This window comes from Eupeodes corollae, chromosome 2 (genome assembly GCF_945859685.1).
Source record: "Eupeodes corollae chromosome 2, idEupCoro1.1, whole genome shotgun sequence".
NCBI lineage: Eukaryota > Metazoa > Arthropoda > Insecta > Diptera > Syrphidae > Eupeodes > Eupeodes corollae.
This window is the reverse complement of record NC_079148.1, coordinates 19,856,629-19,878,142: the sequence shown is the minus strand read 5'-3', so window position 1 is coordinate 19,878,142 and position 21,514 is coordinate 19,856,629. Positions and strand designations below refer to the sequence as shown.

Below are 21,514 nucleotides of genomic sequence, written 5' to 3'. Positions count from 1 at the left end.
CAGCCACACGCATATTTTTACTTCTATTTTGTTATTGGCTTTTACTATTGGCCCAAGTTATTTGAAGGACTGCACCACTTCAAATATTCATGCTTCCGCTACCTTTATTGCTTCTTCTCGCAGTCAACATCCCCATGTACCATCACATCTTAAATCACTGTAATTATATAAAACATCTTATTTATTTTTAGAGAATAGATTAGAAATATTTGAAATTAAGTAAAATTCACAAAAATCTTTGTAAAATGTTTTTAAAAAATGTTTATTTGAATAAATTTTCAAGTTTGTTGTATTTTTGTTTCTTTCCTTTTTTATTAATAGCTTTTTTGTTAAACCTTAAACAAATGTATACCTAAAGCTTGAATCTAAATACATCTACGTTTTCTGGACATTGGTTGTATTGAATTTAGTACAAACATTTTCTTTATTTTTTTTTAAACTTAAAAACAATTTTTCGATAAATTTTTACATGAAATATTAAATTTCAACGGCCCAATAAAGTAAACATTGAATAACAAAAAATGCTTTATTGTATACCAGGCACTCTTGCTAAAATTTTGTAGTTCAAAGCTTAGCAAAGATCTTTTAAGCGGCTAAGATTTGAACCGAGAAAATAGCTATTTACAAACATTTCCAATATTACTTACACGCTTACAAAATTTCAAATGATTGTGGAAGAAATTCAACATTTATGGATATAATCTGAATTTTTATTGCATTTATTTTTATTATATCATTATTAGTATTATTTATATTTTATTCATTTTGTCTCCTTATTGGGTCGTTACAAGATGGTGTTATGGAGTCTTGTGTGATACGAGTATATTGTTCGATCATAGTACATTTTTAACTTTTCATTTTCCACTACCGTTTGCGGGCAATACGCATAATAGAACGTTCCTTCAGAAGGGATCTTTTACTTATCGAGAAGTTTCTTGTGAAGAATATTCACTACGTCTTTTTGTATATTCGGTTTGTGCTAGGTGCGTGCATCCTGATATGATGTGGTCTATTGTTTTGACTTGGCTTATACATCTTCGGCATTTGTCACAAGTGACATTTGGGTCGTTTATGACAGTTTTTCTATAGTTTTTCGTTGGGATTGCCTGGTCTTGTATGGCAAAACGTCTCGGTTTCGGCATACGGGTTACCATTTAAAAGCCATTTGTGTGACATATATTTGTCAACATTTTCAGTATTTTTTAACTTGTAGTACCGCTCGTGGATAGGTTTTATCGCCCAGTTTTGTTCCATTACAGATCTGTCTTCCGATTGTTGTTCGAAGCTACCGTTCAGATTTAGAGGCGTTTAGTTTTTATCCGCTTCAGTTATTGTTTTGAATGAGCCTAGATATTTGCGCTTTCATATAAAAAGAGATCCCAAAGGGATTGTATTTGGTTATCGTGTAGAGTTTGAAGGTCAACGAAGCCTCTTCCTCCTTCTCTTCTAGATGTTATCATCCTTTCGGAACATGATTTCGGGTAGTGAAATTAATAGTCCGTGAGCATTGTCCTGATTTTTCGTTGGAGCGACTGAATCTCCGTAGTTGTCCATTTGATAACGCCAAAACTGCATGTGAGTATCGGGACTACGTAAGTATTAGTGGTTTTTATTAAGTTTTTACCACTATGATTTGCCTTACCAATTTTGTGGATACGTGCTTTAAACTCTATAGTTAAGTTGGTTTTTACGATCTTTTTATTAATGCGTTTGTTTTGGACCATTTTCAGATATTTATAGAGTCCTGACCTTCGCTGTTTGTCGTTTTGCTTCTATTGATATGTATTGTCCGGTATTTCTCCAAGCCAATACAAATATTATTATTATTATTATTATTGTTATTGTTATTATTAACTTCCCATAGGAAGTTATTGTGTTGGGTCCGATTTGTCAAATTGAAAAACTTTGACATTTCTCGACGTTTCAAGGTCCCTAGAGTCGAAATAAAAGATTTTTAGAAAGATGTATGTGCGTGCGTGTGTACGTACGTTCGTACGTCCGTATGTCCGTACGTTCTCGACGTTTTTTCGTCGTCCATAGCTCAAGAACCCGAAGAGATATCGATTTCAAATTAATTTTGTTTTACAGATAATAAAGCAGAAAGATGCAGAACGGGCTCTCAAAAAAATTGCGTAGGTAATTTTTTTACCATGGTACCCGTGGCATGATGGTTAGTGCGTTGGACTGTCATGCTAGAGGTCTTGGGTTCGATCCCTGCCTATGCCATCTAAAATCTTTTCACGGGTACTGCCTCTTGCGAGGAATTGACAACTTCTCCAAGAGTAACTATAATTGTCATGAAAAAGTGCTTTCTCAAAATTAGCCGTTCGGAGTCGGCATATAAACTGTAGGTCCCCTCCATTCCTGACAACATTACTCGCACACAGGAATGGTTGAGAGTTGTAAGTCACTAGGCCTTGGTTCTCAATGGACTGTCGCGCCACCCAATTTATTTATTTTTATAATTTTTTTACCATAGCAGTTTGAAAAAAGGTGAAAATTTTGGTTCACCCTAAATATCTTACGAACCAAAAACGGTAGAGACTTGAATTAAATTTTATATAATATATTGTAACATGATATCAAAGAAGTATATTTTTTTGAAAAAAATCCATTTAACGGTTTTTTATAAATCAAAAAACCTGAAAACAAAAATTTGTCACCTCCAAAATTTTAAGACTAAAATATGATTTCATCTCCGAAACAGTTTTGTGGAACGAAGAATAATGTTTTTGACATCTGATAAAAGTTTGAGAAAAATCGAATTGACAGTTTTTTTTATTAAAAACAAAAATCTAAAAAAAACATTTCTCAAAGTTGGTAAAAATTGGATATCGATTCAAATATCTTTTCAAAATTTGAAATTTAGGCTTCAAACTTATTTTATTTTATAAGAAATATTGTTTTCAACATTCTGAGAAATGTTGAGAAAAATCGAATTAACAGTTTTTTTACAAAAAAATAAAACGAAAAAAAATTAACTAAAGTTGGTAAAAAATGATTTTCGACTCAAATATCTTTTCAAAAATATGAGATAATAGCTTCTAACTAATTTTTACTTATAAGAAATATTGTTTTTAATATTCAGTAAAATTTTAAGAAAAATCAAATTGACAATTTGTTTTGCAAAAAATAAAAACTTAAAAGATAGTTTAACAAAAGTTAGTAAAAATCGACTCAAATATCTTTTAAGAAATTTGGGATATTGGCTTCCAACTTCTAGTCAACATTAAGTAAAATTTTCAGATAAATCTAATTGACAGTTTTTTTACAAAAAATTAAAACCTAAAAAATAAAACAATAGTAAAACTTGGTAACTTACTTACTTTTGACACAAATGGCTTTTCAAACATAAAAAATATTGTCTTCAAACTTCTTTTATTTCACAGAAAATATTGTTTTCAATACTCAATAGTTTTTTTTATAAAAATCCAACAGTCCGTTTTTTCTTTAAAAAAAATAAGATCTACAAAAACTGTTACCTTCGCAAATTTGGTAAAAATTGATGTTCGGTTCTTGATACCTTTTAAATTAATTTTATTCATCCAATTTTTACAAATTTAAGAAATGCTACTAAAATTGAAATACAATTGTTTTCGACTAAAAATCAATATAACAAAACTAGATTTTTAAACTAAACTATTTCTTTATATAAAAAATAATGTTGGTAATAATACATTTTTTAAGAATAATTCAGTGTGGGTCGCATCCCAGCCTATTTTAATTAATATTTATTTCAATTCATTAATGTAGTACCTAACCTTGGCATGATAGTTAGTGCTTTGAAATGTATTAGCACGACGTTCTAACCTACTGAACTAATGGGCCACTGTCATGCGCGAGGTCTTGGTTTCAATCCCTGCCTGTGTTTTTTTTTCACGGGTACTGCCTCTTGCGAGGAATCGACAAATTCTCCAAGAGTAATTCTTGTCATGAAAATTGCTTTCTCAAATTAGCTGTTCGGGTTTGGATTGAAACTGTAGGTCCCCTCCATTCCTGACAACATTACTCGCACACAGGAATGTTTGAGAGTCGTAAGTCACTAGGTCCTGGTTCTCTACGGACTATTGCGGCACCTTATTTATTAATTTATTTTATTTTATTAATGCATTTTAAATTATCATTTGTAGAATCTATACAAAAGTAAAATTTACTATATATCGAAATAAATTGACTGAGCGGGCTGTTTGGACCTTTGTTTGATCTGCTGAATATATGGAAAAATTGTAAGGCGACCATACTACACAACTACGAGTATATTTAAGTATAGATCTTACAAATGAAACAAAGCTTATGAGTAAGTAAGGGTCACGGAAATCGCAACCGAATCTCCTTATGAATCCTAGGATCAATGCTCATTAAAAGTTAATTTAAGATCAATCCCTTAATGGTAAAACACAGAGATCTTACTTAAATAAAATGCAGTTAAACTCATAATTAAAATCAAAGGGAATTTGTTTGCGTGTAAGACTCATAAGTTTACACTAACTTTTCAACATTTACAATAAAACGGTTTTTATTGCACTTAAATATTAACAATATTTGTAAAAGTAAACAGTCATAAATTGATTTTACACTTTCGAAAATCTTAATGTCATCAGCATAAATAAGGACGGATGGTTTTTTATGAACGAAACCAAAACATTTATAAATAAAATAGGACCTAAATGGCTTCCCTGAGGGACGCAGAGCTTTATTTATGCGTTATTATTATTTTTTTTACAAAATCCTTTTACCGGAGCAAAAAAAGAACACTTTTTTGCAAGTTACTCAAAAACTGTAGGTTTTTTGAAAAAAGGTGTAAATAAACATTGATTTCTTCATACAAAATATTCTGACGCTTTTTTTCGTCAAATCGATAGATTTGGTGAAAAACTGGGATTTATTTAAAATCAATTAAAAAATAATTCAACCAATATTCAGTGCACTACGTAAAAGGTTTTGAGCATCATCTTAACAAAATCAAAGTGAATGTATAATTTTCACCGACTAACATTATTTAAAAACTTAAGTTTTAAAATACATATGTTGAAATGGTTTTTCAATAGAAATCCAAATGCGAAGTGTTTCTTAGTATGTTTGCCGCTCTGCTACCCTATATTTCAAAGGCTTATCCACAAAATTACTTTACTAATTCCTGTAGTTTTTTGTTATTCCAATACAAAAAAATAAAGAAATTTCATCTATGAATTTCCCAGTCCCTATACACTCTAATCTACACCCAATCAATTCACCCTTGCGATCATACCTTACTTAGGTATTCCTGCCTACCTACCTACCAAACTTTTGGCATCATCATGAAGATAAAGGCAAACCAGAATACACGGAGGAATACCTGCCTGCCTGCCTGCTTGCAAGATCATCTCTCTCACCAATTTTATTAAATCGCAACCACGCAAAGTTGTAACTCTTTAGATATACCTAAGAGGAAGAGGAATAAGACAAAAAAATGAATAATATTAAAAAAACAAAAAACACTAAAAACAACGTAACATAACTACTTGATGCATCCGTTCATTCTTCTTTTTCTTCATAAGACATACATATATATTTTTTTTTCTTTGGTATATTCTTAGATAGCTAGCTATAGCCTCGACATCCCTATATTCCCGTATTTTTCCCTACATTTCGTCTATACTATACACCAAACCAATACCTATTATTTTCCTTTCCTCTTCCTTCTATTTTCTTGTTTTTTTTTTGTAATAAAATTCCACGCCACGCAACGCTACCTAATGCCTAAACGCAAACTTACCTGCAATTCCATCATTATTATTATCATCATCATCCATGAAAGAAGAATTAACTAAGAACAAAAAAATACACATTCTATCCTCCTAACCAAACCAACAGTATAGACACAGCTTAAACCAAGAACTCAAGTCGAAGAAGAAGAAGAAGAACAAGAAGAAGCAGAAGAAGAAATATAATGTTAACCTGAAGAATTACCTATGAAAGAAAAAAATCCACAACATCACTATCTGAATACGAATGAAGGTAAAGGACAAGAACGCCTCGAACTTACATACATATATAAGACTCATAAGAAACTGAAGAATAGACCAACAATTACAACAACAACAAAAGGAAGAACAAGAAGAAGACGAAAAAATCTGATTGAGCACTTCATTCCGCTATAACAGTGTTAGTAGGCGACGTATAGGGGTATATTTGAAAGAAGAAATAAAAATCACAAAAGGTATAGAAACAGGTAAAACAGGTATTTCACTTAAACAACAACAACAAGAAAAATTGATAAAGATTAAGGTAAAGAAGAAGAGGTGGATAGTATTAGAATACAAATGTGGATCTTATTGGAAAAATAAAAGAACAAAAAGAAGAATAAGAAAAAACTCCTTAAAATAAATATTAATTCATATTTTTTTTTTGAAATATCTTTCTCCATTTTAAGAATTTTCGCAAATTTTATCTACCTTCTTCTTTGAAGATACTCGTGCAACAACAACAAAGATAAAGCTTATAAAAATAAAGAGAACCCCCATGCAACAGGTGAGTTCGGTCAGTGTGAGAACTATAAACACACCAGACAAAAAAAAAAACAACACTAAAGTGAGTAGTGACTAGTGAGAGTGAAGTGTAAAGAGAAATGAAGCGGTTTTATTTGTAAGAATATTTCGCTCTCTCTTTTTCTCTTTCTCACCATCAAACATTACACGGATAGTGTGAATGTGAATACAAACAAAAAGCTAGCTGTAAATGACCATCACACCTGTGAGAAAACACCTCACTGGCACTACTCACTCACTGCACACACACTCTGCCAAAAGAAACGTTATACAGAAGAGTGCCAGGTTCGTCATAGCGAGAGCGAGAGAGAGCCGTGTTGATCGTTTCCTCTCCATAATTCTCTTTTTCTCTTGGTTTACCTGTATTTTCCGATCGAAACGGTTCTTGTCAGGTGAGTGGTAACTGGTGAGTTAGTAAAGTGTTGGTATACTGTGTATTGTAAACGTATACGTATATGAATGCGTGCAAATTTTGTTGTTGTTTTTGTCTCTTTGCATGGGTTTTGTTGATCGGGTTCCGATTTTTGTCTTGTGGTGGTGATGAAGATAAAGAAGCGAGGTGCACAAAACCTGATCGCGGCATATAGGCATAGGGGCTTACCTCTACCTTGACTCTGGGAGATGAGGCAATATTGTGGGAACGCTGACGACAACTTCGACTTCGACGACGATGATGATGATGATGGTGGTGACGCGTCGTCGTTGATCTAAGCAAAAACACAGGTAAACCCGGTTTACACAGGTTTGTCGTGAGTTTAGTTTTTGTTGTTGTTTTTTGTTTCTTCTTGGTGTTGTATACCTATTCTGCTTCCTTCTATTCATTTGCCGTTTTTTCTGAGCGCAGAGAGAGCGAGAGATTGCTGGTGCGTTACACACTCTCTGGTCTCAGCAAAAATGAAGCACCAAAAGAACGGCACAAACGTGCTGTTTGTTATTTGCTGTTAGCAGATCGAATAATGTCAATGTATGAGAGTTATATGGGCAACCTGCACCGTGAAGACGATTATTGTGTGGTGTGGTGTGGTGCGGTGCCATTTGCAAAGGTAGCTGTTCATTTGCGACGAACGGACGCAGACCAGAGGAGCTAAAGTGAGAATACCGACGACGACGAGCGACGACGTGGGAATCATCATCGTGGTATTTGTGCATTTTGTTTTTCTTATTTATTTTTACCGCCGCCGCCGCTGTGCCGATCATCGGTTCGGTATTCGGTTATACCTTGCTTTGGAGATAGAACAGCTTTTAGAGTAGAGTTCGCAGTTGTTGTTGTAATGAGGTTTTTCTGTTGTATACGGTGCTAAGCTGGAACTAACTGACTTTGAGTAAACACCGCTCGAATACAGTAAGAGACGATCCATCGCTGAGGACACACGCGTTTTTCTTGCTTTTTGGAATAACATACCTTCCTACAGTGTTATTTATTCTTTTTTGTATTCTTACCACTTTTGTGTACACCATTCTCCAGCACAGTTCTCGAAGTTAGAACCATATGATAATCGTTATATTCTCCTTTGGATTTTTTCGTTAACGTCTCGTTGGATATATCGGGTTGTTTTATATCTTCGCGTATAAGAAAAAATTTAATAAGAAACAACAAAAAAAAACCTATTCCAAAGAATAAAACAAAAAAACAAGAAAATAATATAAAAGGAATTTTTATATTCGAGTGTATTCTTTTTTTCTGTGTGGTTTTTGGTATTCTTCTAGCGTGATTGTTCGTGGATCTCGGTTCGCGTGATCTCCGTTTCGTTTCGCATTTTCAAAGACGAAGAATCCAACAGGAATATAAGAAAATATATAAATAGATAGATACCAGAGAAAAAAAAGGAATTTCAAAACATAATTTAACAAAAAAAAGATATTCTTGAAGTGACAAAGGAATTTGAAGATAGTGAAGAATATGTTCAAAAATGATTTTAAAAAATAATATAAGTGCATATATTTATAAATTTAAACGAAAGTGTTTATCATAAAAAAAATAAATAAATATGAAAAAATAAAAAAAAAAATATTTAGTGTTGTAAAATACGCTCATATATACACATTGGATTATAAATTGTTTTTGATTCAAACAAAAATTTGGAAATTAAAAATATTTAATAAAAACTAAATTTAATAAAAACTCCATCCAACCAAAATGCCGAAAATATTTTTAATCAAAAATCGTCTGCACCAACAGCAATTACGTCTGTTGGAAGCACAAAATTTATTATCACACAAGGACGACGATAGATTAGTACCACCGTTAAGTCCATCATCACCACAAAAAAAATCATCTAATTTATTTGGTCCTTCATCGAATGGATTTAATCGATATGAAAGTGATACTTCGTCGTCGAATACAACAAATAATGAACCATTGTCATTGGTGGCGAGGAAGCGATTCAATCGTCGTGATCATGACGATGAACAAGGTGAGTTTTTTTTTTGTTAATTCTTAATTCTTATTCTTCTTCATTTTATTCTTAATCTTAATGATTTTTATCATTTTGGGGGTGAATATATGTATTTTTTGCGATGCGCCTTTTGTAGAAGGAAGAAAACCAGAACTAAACGAAAGAGTTGAGGTTAAAACCTGATTTTTTTTGTATTTTGTTTTCTTTTGTATACTTTTCAATTTAAGCAGATTTTTGAATGGTAATTATTTGGTAAATTGATTTAGAGTCAATATTGTATTTGGAAAGTTGCATTTTTTAAATATGTAATATGGTTTTAACGGTCCGTAAGATACCTATGGGATTATAATCCACCATCAAAGTACATGGTAATGTAGAGATATGTTGCGAATGAGAGGAATCTTATTAGCATAGCAGGTATAGATAATCTTTTAGGATTAAAGTAGAAGGAAAAATGTATGTGAATTGTTATCTTCTAGTTGGATGTTTGAAATTCAATAAATGTGGTGGGACTTTCCATGTATTGTTATTAATAAAAACAAGAAATATATTTGGAAATCTCACGTGACGTTATTTTTTGAAATAATACAAAAATAGTATAAATTGACTTTTTTTACGAAAATTTGTGTGATAGTTTTTAGGAAAACAAAAATTATAAAGGATTGAAAAGAGATTTAGAAGGGAAAAACACGGATTTATCTAAATTGAACGGCTAAAAATTGAATTCGATGAAAAAGCGAAAAACACAGATTTATCTAAATTAAACCCATAAAAACTGATTCCCTTTTTTTTGGCAAAATGTATTTCCAAAATTATTTCAACCCTTGATTAAAATAAATAATTTTTAACATCATACAAAATGTGAACAAATATTCTTAATCATTTAATTTAAAGGCTTTGGTTTATTGCGTGTTTTCGAAATTCGTTTTTTTGTTACTTCTTGCAATAAATTTCAAATCCGAACAGCTAAACTTTAAGTTTTTTTTATGCAATAATTATATGTTTAAAAATATGCCTTTTTAAATTATGTTTAAGAATTCATTAAACTAAACTCAAAAACTTATTAATTAATTAAATTTCAAAATAGATTTTCACCTATTGTCAAGTTTTGACCAAAACTGATTAAAATGTTTATTTCCTTTCAAAAATTACATAAAGGTTTTCAATTCTACAACAGTTGTACAAATGTTGCATTACCAAAATTTGAGCCTTGGAAGTAGTTTTTTGCCAAATTTAAAATTTGTGTTATTTTTGAAACTCAGCACAATTTTTTTTAATTTTCCTTTAGAGGAATAATTTCAAAATCGTATATAATTTAAATGAAATAACTTAATTGTCTTAAACCATAAGTTCCAGTGACCAAACAGTTTATCATTAAAAATCGGAGAGACACTGGAATGGGTTTCAAAAAAGATATGGACACATTTTAGAAACTAACTACGTTACTTTTATACTACATATGATTTCAAGCCTAACTCAAGTATTCCTTGAATGACCAAACTTTTCTTGTAAGTCTTAAAACTTTAAGAGTTAAAAAAATAGTTTTAAATTGATGCCAAATGATTTTAAGCCTAGTCAAATACACGAATAATCAAACTTTTCTTTTAAGTCTTAAGTTCTTAAGAGTTTTAATGGTTTAAATAAAATTTTCAAAAAATTGTTAATTTCTTTAATTTAATAAACAATTTTGTCTTTATACATAAAATTCACATTTTCTGTTCTTTAATAAGTTTGATAATTATTAATAAATCTTCAAATACTTAAACAAATGTTTTATTAAAGTGTTTTTTTCTTGATTCAAAATTTAAAGCATTGTTTTTGACACTAAGTATTAGGTTTAAAAATATCCAGAATTGAATATTTAAATCAATTAAATCAATTCCTTAAGCTTAAATTTGATTTAAGATTATCTATTCAAGGTACAAATTTTTACCTAACAATTTAGATAAATTTAAATTAATATTTTAAGAAGAATTTTTCACTAAAAACATTTAAAAAGTTGTAGTCAAAAATAAGAAATGCAACCTAATTTAGAAATGTATATCATATTTACGTTTTTGTTTTTATTATTTTTTTTAATATCTTTCTCGTGTCCTGAATTTTGTTGATGACATAATTTATCAATTGCATTTACGTCAAAAATTTAATTACCAAATTTTAAAAAGTTAAAAAATCCGTAGGCGTTACGTTGAGGTAGAGACAAATAAAAACAACAAACAATAAGAACTTTGATTGTCTCATTTAAACAAAAAGACCCCACTCTGTGTTTCTTAATTGAAGCATTAAATCTTGAAAGTCCTTTAAAGAAGTGAATTTTATGTACTTTTTATTGTTAAATTTCACAAGTTACATTTGAGTTTCTTTTATTTATTAATTAAAAATAAAAAAAAATATTACACATAAAGTATTTCGTGAACAACAAAAGAATAACATATTTTCACTTTGTGTGCATAAAGAAGGTATAATTAAAAGCAAAAGTGGTGTCATTTTCACAATCGATTTCAATAAACACATTTTTTCAATTCATTACAAAAATAAAATTATCACCTGCAACCAAAACTCAACTTTAAAAAAAAATTAAAAGCTAATGAAATAAACATCCACCCTCTCATTTTTGCTTTTTTATTTTGTTTTTCATTTAATAACTTTGAGCTGCTGCTTCATTTTAGGATCGTAAATTTTTTTAAAACTCATAAAATTCTCATGATATAAAAAATGCATATTTAAAAATTTTATTCGATTTCAAATTGATGGTTAAAATTAAAAATTGGTACTTAAACGCAAACAAATTTACACTTGCATTGAAGAAATAAAAATTGCAAACAAAAATACAATTTATTAATTCAAGATGCAAAATTGTATCTTTCTGTCGTCACTCGTCTATATTATACTTGGAATAATAATAATATGTGTATACATAAAATTAAACCGGTAATTTAAGTCTATTTCCAATTAATTCACTCTGTGATGATGAAAAGAAGGTGTAGACGTGAATCTAAATGATAGCAATTACATAAGAAATTGTCATTATAAATATATAAAGCAATTTTTTTTAGAAATGTGGGCAGAGTGTTGGAGGAATAAAAATATATATGTAGAGTAGACAGAGAACTACTTTGCACATGACTCCCGTTCTTGTGTATTTATCATTATTAAACTTTATAAGGAAAACAGTTTGGTTTATGTGAACAAATGTTTTAATTAGATTCTTCCATGATGGGAGTAAATTTGCAGCTCCATCTTTGCTTTTCTTCTCTTTAAAAAAAGCGATTCTTCTTGTCAAGTTCAACGAACAGAGATATTCAGCAAGAGTGTGAAAAAACACCAACAACTTCACTCTACACTATCTTCCAAAGGCTTCTTTTATAACCTCATACCATCTACCAACATAACAACTCTTCTATATTCGATGCAATTTATTTCCTTCAAGACCGAGCAGCAGCAGCGTCTGTTTTATTTCTTCCTCTTCCTTTGGAGCCAGTCTCTATCTATCTCTGTGATGAGGTGTTTCTGTTTTGAAAATAGATATAGATACTTGTTCTAACCACAAGTTGCTTTATCTGATATATAATATATAAATTAAGAAGCCGTAGAGAAAAATCTATATACAAGAAGAATAAAAAAAAACAAATCTTGAATCCCATGGTAACTGAGAAAATGAAGAAGAAAAACTAAAAGAAAAATCATTGCCAACAGACCGTGGAGCATTATATCGTGTCTTCCTCTTCTATAAAAAAAAATTCTAGAATACAATATAAGATTCTCAATGACTTCAAGTTTGTCTCACATGGTTGAAGTTATATACATATTGTTATTTTGCAAAATTAAGTAACAAAAAAAAACTGCAAAATATAATAAATTGTATATTTCAAACATCTATAAATCATCCAACTCACTGAAACAGACACTACACTATACACTTTACAGAACTCGCACTATGAGTGGGAGAAAAGAATGGCTAAGAAGATAAGACAAGGCGAAAATAAAAATGAACAAAACAACAAAAATATTATTCAATGGGAGCGAAACAATTTATTATCCTTAGGCACTTAAATTAACGTGTTCAATGATCATTTAAACAAATGGTCTCTTAATTTGTTCGAAATACCGTCGTCGGTCTTTGTCGAGGCCATACCATCTACAATATGCACAAGAATGTTAAAATGAAAAGAATTTTGGAACTTAAGCCTTTTAATCGTTTGATCGCCTTCTTCACAAATCATTTTCACTTTTTTTCGTATTGTTTTTATATTTTACCGCCCAATTCTTTTTTGGTCTGTCTTTTTTTTTTGTTTGTTGTTGATGGATGAAATAACACATAAGACCACACCTGTCTCATATGCTTGCTGATGTATCTATTTGACTTTCGCGAAACTTAGAGTTCCGTATCTTTTAGATTTTTGTTTTTGTTTGTTTTGTTCTGGTTAAATATCGAGAAGAGTAGGTAGAAATATTCGTGTGTTCATTCTAACTTTTGTTTTCTGTTTATTTTTGTATTTTTTTTTTTAGTTGTTGAAATAAATTCTGAAGTATTTTGAGAGTTAAATTCTAGCGCGACCAAAAGACAAATGGTGAACAGGTGATATGGTTAAATGCTGTTTTTTTTTCATTTCATTTTTATTTGGCAAACAAACAGATAAACAAACGCAAATGCAGAAATATCAAATTTTATATCTCTCTTAATACAAAAAAACAAAACCCTTAAGGACTTTAAGATTGACAACAACAAAAAAAACTCGCTAGAGTTCGATGGATATACCATCACGACTTCCTGCACTTTTTTTTGTTAGCGTTAGGTAGTTAGGAAGGTACCCCCATTTAATTTCGGCACATCTGGATAAATTGGGAATAAATTTAAGGTCCAGTTGGTATAACGAGGCTTTATCCTCTGGCAAAGTTCGCAATTTGAAATTATTCATTGCTTGTAGTTAGAATAAGTACACTTTTGTGAAATTACAAAAAATAAATAGGGAGGCGTGGATATGGTTGAAATTTATAACACTCGGAAATAATGAACAAATTCAATTGAAAAGAGGGTGCACTTGTTAAAGTTTTTGTTATTTTGTTAGCACAGTATTCATTGAAGGCTAACAGTTTGATAAAATTAGGTGAAGCCACCTGGAAGCTTAACACAAAAAAAAATTGTGTCTTTTTTAAGTTCGTTAGCCAGTTCTTTCATTTTAATTATTTAAATGAGAATTTAAACAAAGTTCAAAATGTTCATTTAACAACATTGTTTGTTCTTTAAATTGATTCAAGAATATTAGCAAATACACGTTAAGGACTTTTTCAATTCAAAATCTATGCTTCGATCAACTAAGCTCAACATAACTCATTTTTTAAAATTAAATAAATAAGTAGCGCAACAGTCCGTCGAGAACTATGGCCTAGTGACTTACGACTCTCAACCATTCCTCTATGCGATTCATGTTGTCTGGAATGAAGAGATCTACAGTTTTATACCGAATCCGAACCTCTAATTTCAGAAGCAGTTTTTATGACAGGAATTGCTTCTGGAGGATTTGTCCATTTCTCTCAAGAATCAAAAAACTTTAGATAACACAGACAGGAAGCGAACCCAAGACCTGACTACACATCATCCTAATCTTGGAGAATTTGTCAATTCTTCGCAGGAGGTAGTACCCGTGAAAAAAAAAACTTTAGATGGCACATCATGCCACAGGTACTGATAGTATTTAAAATTGTGTAACACAAATTAGGCTTGTAACTTCTGCTAATCATTTTTGCTTTAATCAAACATTTAGGAAAAGTTTTTGTTTAAAGAAAATTTGTATTTTTTGGTTTTGGCTACTTGTGAAATAAAATGCTCTGTTATCTTTAATTAAAGCCAAAAGTTCTATGCATTTCCTAAAGTAATAGATCATAGGAATAACTGCAAACCTTAACAAATATTTTAGGATACTGATAAAAAAGTCTACTGTTAATAAAATTTATAAACATACTTACTTACTTAAGGTGCGCCACTTGAGTCGCGGTCTACCTCTACTGCGCCGTCCCTCGGGATTGGATTCGAAGACCTTCCGGGCTGGAGCGTTGATGTCCATTCGCTCTACATGTCCTAGCCATCTAAGCCGTTGGACTTTAATTCTGCTAACTAGGTCAGTGTCGCTGTACAGCCCGTACAGTTCGTCGTTATATCTTCTCCTCTATTCTTCATCTATGCGTACGGGACCAAAACTTACCTGAAGAATTTTTCTCTCGAAGCATCCTAAGACGCTCTTATCTTTCTTTGACAGGGTCCAGGCCTCAGATCCATAAATGATAACTGGAATAGTGAGTGTCTTATAGATGGTGATTTTAGATGCTCGATAGAGGACTTTACTTCTCAATTGCCTTCTAAGTCCAAAGAAGCAGCGATTTGCAAGAGTCATTCTTCGTTTGATTTTCCATCGTCATTCTGCACAAATGGATAAGTTTGACAGGGATGCCAAAACTAGACATTGCTCGGTAGAGCTCTTCCCTATACGCGGCTTTAAAATCGATAAAGAGATGGTGGGTATCAATTTGAATAAAATTTATACAATTCATCAAAAATTCAATAACAATTTTTTGTTATGCAACGTTGCTAAATATAATATATTTAGATTATATCCGTCAAAAATACTGTTTATTTATTTTATTATATTATAAAAAAATACGCATTTCAATTCCATACATTAAATTAAATTCTTTTTGTAAGTTCGTAGCTCAACTCTTCTGTTTCCCTACAAATACTTTAATACAATTGTCATTTTTGGTCTTTCTTCTTTGAAAGAGAAAATTTATTCGATTATAAAATTTTTGTGAACAACATGAGTAATATGATCCGTATCCAATAAAAAACATCTATGTACTGAGATAAAATACATAACCTTGAAATTTCTTTTAAATAACTAAACTTGATAAACGGCGACATTTTCACAGGAAATTCAGTTGCGGAATTCATTTGATATTCCTTTTTTCGGTTCAAATTGCACTTAGAAAAATATATAACCTTGAATTTTTTTTAAGGATAAACTATAAGACATTCGATATTCCTTAAATACACACATCGCTCAATTTCTACAGGAACTGCAGGTGCTTAATTTATTTGATATCCTTTTTTGAGTGCAACTTGCATTCAATCCTTTTAACAATAAATCAAATGATCATCAAAGCATCAGACCTAGTTATTACATATCAGTGAATATACCTCTTTTATTTTATTTTGTATTTTGCTGACTTTGAACCTTGACAATGAAAAAATTTAAAGGGGATGATTTTGATGATGTGAGTGAAAGGTTTTCTTTTGGCGGATGATGCACTCTTTCATTTTATTTCTTCATTCTTCGAAACTCTTCAAAAAATATATACATCTGGTTGAATATATCAAAAGAAAGGGAGAATAATTGATTATGATATGAATTTAAAAATCATGAACTCCTTCTTTTTTATTTGTTTAGTGATGAAATGGAAGAAATATTAATTGTATACAATTTGATTTGAAGAATAAGATAAAAAGAATGAAATGAAGCAATTAAAGGATTTCATTTCTGACTACAAAAATTTAACAAATGATTTCATATTTCGCCTACACTAAAACAGCATTTTTGTGTTCCACCCACAGTTTTTTCTTAGAAAAAAAAATAACAACAATTGAAATACCATCCCAACAGGTCATCACATGCATATTGCATTCATCATCGAAATTGAAACCAAAAGCAAACATCCCAAAAAAAACAAATTCAAAATTTAATCAAATACTCATCATACACAAAAGGAAACAAAACAGAGACAAAAATTATCGGTCGTAAATTACTCTGACGTGTCGACACAATTCTTGTGCAATTTTGACTTTTTTTTTCACTCGAAACAGAAAAACAAAATATAAAATCCAAAAGTGAAACATAAATTGGAGATTACATTTTATGAAGAAAAAGAAGAAAAATACACCAAATAAATAAAAAACCTCGAACATTTTTTAATAGGTACTTAAATTTTATTTTATTTTTTTTCCTTCCAATTTGAGTGGGTCAGATTGATAAAATTTAAAATACACAAAAATACATTTTATAAAAATCCAGTGAGTGTTCTGTATTGTGTGTAAGATACAGATACACGCAGGTAGAACTGGATATGTATTATTTTTTTTGTTTGTGACATTAAAAGGTAGACAATAAGAAAAGTCCTTCTACCTGCGCACACACAAATGTCTCATATGACACGGTTTACTATAAAATTCTTATAAAAAGAAATAGACGAGGATAACAATAATCGGATATAATCATATTCCTTTGTTATGGTAGGAAAGAAACAGGTAGAAACTGGAATTGATGATTTATCTACCATTTACTATATTTGTAACCTACAAAAAAGGATCTTATAGGAAAACAAAAATTAAAGATTCGTCGCTGAATGTAATTTTTATGAACTTGATTTTGTGATACCTCAAAACTCGATCAAATCTAGATTATTACATGTTGAAAAAACGTTTTCGTTAAAACTTCAATTAAACAGTCTGTTAAAAGTCTTTTTGTGTTGATTTTTGTCTTGAAAATAATTATTTTTTTTGTATAACTAAAATAAAAAAACACATGAATTTGCTTAGCTTGTTTAATCACAACTCAGATAAATTCTTGTTGTTGGGCACTGATCACAAATAATGGGTTATATATACAAAGGCTTTAGAACATTTAAATTTCAAGTGTCATTGGAAAGGAGATACAATTCAATTAAGGAGCGATACCACACTTCGTAACATAAAATTAATCTTTGATTCTTTAGATAGTGTTTGCAAAAGCCTGTTTACTGATGTAGCTACACCCTCATACCATACGTGAATTCTTTAACTGAAATTTGGATCTCACTTATCTATGGCGTACGACTTAAATTTTTGGCCATATACAAATTGTACCAATGCAAGCCCAAATAAAATTATAAGTTAGGTGGAACAATATACTCGTACAACTCTAAACTATTCCTGTGAGCGATTAATTTCAGACATGGAGGGGATGGAGGGGATCTACAGGTTTTTATTCTGAATCCAAACTACAGTCCAAATACAACATTTAAATTCATCGCGTCTATTTAGTTACGAAAGGTCCAAAAGAGTCTACGTAATCAGGCTCAAATATTTCTTCTCCGCAATGAATGTTACAACATTTGAACTTTTTACTGGAAACCGTTAACCGAATTCAGTAAAACAATTAGATTATAACGACAAACACTTATAACTTCCTAACAACCTTAAAAAAAAAAACAATTTTAAGTCAGTGTAGGTGGAGTTTTAATTGTTGACCTTTGAAGCAATGTACATACTTTAGACCCAAATTATTGTTCATAACGATAGGAGGCGTCATAAACTTGAAATTTTTTCATAAATTCTAAAAATAGATTCTAACGGCATACTTATTTGATTTTGCAATAAAATTCAAAAGATACGAGTTTTCTGGTGTCGAACAAATTATTAATTTATAAACAATTGATTTTATTCATATCTGCCTCCCAAAAAGTTCAAAAAACAAGCTTAATATATTAAATCCAAACAAAATATTAGATAAACTTCTTATTTACCAAAAATGGCTCCTTTCTAATCGATTTTTGTATACAAACAAAAATCAATTTGAAAAAAACAAAAAAAAAAGTTTTCTACTCAACTCTTTTATATTTGCTTATCTTTTACTACGTATTTGATATAATTTTAATGATCTCACACAATAAATTCATCTATATTTAAAAAAAAATGATTATCGAAATTAACCGTTACAATGTGTATATGTATTTGCATATTTTAAACTTGTTTTTACTAATTTAATACGACACAAAACAGCAACAACAACAAATTATAACAAAATATGTATACCAACAAAAAAAAAAACAAATTCCATAGAATGCCGCTTAAGTATATTTCGTCATGCAAAATACACGTGCAAACTGATTATCATCAACTTTCAACTGTAAAAATATTTAAATATAAATACCTATGTACATATATTTATAAAATAAAATATAAATAAATAAAATAAACACACAAATAGAAAAGCCGGTGTTTTTCGATAAAGCTTCATAAAAAATATGAAATAGATGAGCAATGGATGCAAACACACATGGAAACAGTAAAAAGCAGATAAAAAAAAAACTGTTATTCACATAGATACATACATACATACAAATTTTTTCTATAATAAACTTACATCAAAAAGTTAAAAAATGAATGAAATACAAAGTAGAGAAGATATAAATTTGCAAAAGCAAAAATTAAATGTAATATACCAACATACACACGCAAGATCAAGCCTCCAGACAATATCACAAGTCAACCCTGACCTAAAAGTTATTTATTAAAATAAAATATATATATATCTTTTTTTCTGTATTTTGGTTTATACAAAAAAAGACCTATACACAAATATTTACTCAGAGCTAGGTTTGTATAGGTGAATTATTTTTACTGCTGTCTCATTTAGCGGTTCGATTAAATAAGAAAAACAAAATAAATAAATAAATTCATAGATACTGATCTACAGATACTGAAGTAATTTTTTGTTGTTATTGTTGTTGTTTTTTTTTTGTTGTAATTTAGTCAGAACCATGTTTAACATCCATCTTTTAATGAACTGCATCTACAGCTCGCACAAGTTCGTCGAAAGATATGAGTGCCATTAAGAGAAGTCATTACCATAGAGAACCAGTAACGCCCACCAACCACATCAGCGTGAATATACTCGTACATATATAACTCCTCACATGCGGAGTATTCGAATTCGAATTCAAATATGAACTCGAACTCCCCGAGTTCTTCAAAGCCAGCTGGTATATCTGTTCTTGGATAGGTGTAGATATAGATATTGAAAGAGTCTTGAATATTGTAAGACAATATTGTAAACTACATTGTACCAAGTTATATCTAGATATAGTTACATGAGAAAGATACAGATTGCAATAAGAAATCCATGCCAAGACCAAGGTTAATTCCCATAGCTGGTTACTGCTTTGCTTCGCTTCGGTCGGTGGTAGTGGTGGTGGTGGTGGTGCCGCTGAGTAGTGCTGCAGGCCAGCAATGCACTTCTCTCTACCCGCATCGCATTAACCATGAATCTGAAGCGCATTAAGTTCTATAATTTGCTTTAACAGATTTTGTATTTTTTTTTTATTTTTTAACTTCTATTTTTATGTTTTGAACTTGTTTTCCATTTCGGTTTCAAGAATAAACGTATGTCAGGTAATGAAACATACTTGAAGACAGTTTATGGATGAACCAAGAGTAAAATAAAAAAATGTTAAAAAATATGTATTGATGTTTCTCACTCCGGCATCTCAAAGTGTTCGTTTTTAATTCGACAAATACTTCGATTTATCTGAAGTAAAGGTGTAGGTTATGTTTTTCTTTCTTTTATTTTCATCTATAAAAATTATGTTGCATGACGTCGTCGTCGTTGTTGTGTGTCGCTGCTGTCGTCGTCGTAGTCAGTTATGTTAAACCGATATATATAGGTATAACTGTTATGTAATCAAAAGAAGTCGAAAGAAAAAAAAAGTCAGAAAATGATGTCAGTGAAAATAAAAGATGGACATTGTGTGTTCAGTCGGCTTTTAAAAACTGGTAGATTGCTCACAACTCCCGACTTGTTGCTTGTTGGTGGAGTAGCTATAGGTACAACATTTTAACATTTATTCAAGTTAAGATGATGTAAAAGAAGAAAATATATCTGTAGGTATCATATTGTTTGGTGTTTTTTTGTTTAAATATCTGAGTCAAAAGAAATGCAAAAAAAACGCAACAACTACACGATCGACGACGACGACGACGCAACGGCTACATCAGCTATACAACATCAATATATGTAATGTAGGTATGTTTGTTTAGTTTATGCGCTATGTGGTGCTCTAGATCTATACCGGCTTTCAAGGCTAAATGGAGACAGAAAATTACGTCATATTTAGTTCGATGTGAGTTTCAGTTTTAGAGTTGTCATTTGTTGTTGTTGTTGTTGTTGCTGTTGTAGCCGGTCATCATCACGCAGTATTTTTTGTGAATATGCGATGTTTTCATAGGGTTGACTATTTTTTGATCTTAGTAGGTATGGTTTCAGGTATTTGAGTTTTATGACCTGAAGTGTCTCTGATGCGACTAGAAATTTCGTAAAAAATGAAGCTTGAGTAATCGAGGGCTTTTTTTTAAAAGGGGTCATCTTAAAACATATAAAGTAATATAGTGGCATACCTATAAGTTGTTGAGTTGTGATTTATGTTGTGGAGATATCATTTAATCTAATTTTTATTTGGACATGATTATTTACGAGCACTTTCGATTTAATTATTTTTTATTTAATAATATTGTTTTAAAGGGAATTCTGGTTTATGTTACAAGGCTGTAGGTAGATGATGTTATGAACTGCTGAAATTTGTTACACCTATAGCTTTGAACTGTGAACGTAAAGTGAATAAAAGTGTGGAACGTATGAAATCAATATTACTCACGCCTTTAGTATGTGAATTGATATAGAAATTCTGTGGAAATTCCCCTGACCACAATACTGAAATTTCAGCTCTCCAAGTGGCAAGATATGTGCATTCAAAAAAAATGTGGAACGTATTATAAAATCCACAAAA

At 30.6% G+C, this 21,514-nt stretch overlaps 1 protein-coding gene across 3 annotated transcripts in view; it reads left to right on the top strand.

Moving 5' to 3' along the window:
* Window positions 1-7,635: 7,635 nt before the first annotated feature.
* The window catches only part of LOC129944559 (transcriptional regulator ovo), a 46,779-nt gene continuing 32,900 nt past the window's right edge, over window positions 7,636-21,514 (top strand). The window contains exon 1 of one of the 3 annotated variants that reach the window (XM_056054080.1): window positions 7,636-8,941. In XM_056054080.1, the coding sequence (XP_055910055.1) occupies window positions 8,665-8,941 (277 nt within the window). In that variant the 5' untranslated portion in view covers window positions 7,636-8,664. The remainder of the gene's footprint in view (window positions 8,942-21,514) is intronic. The other 2 variants (XM_056054084.1, XM_056054081.1) reach the window with 2 other exon arrangements.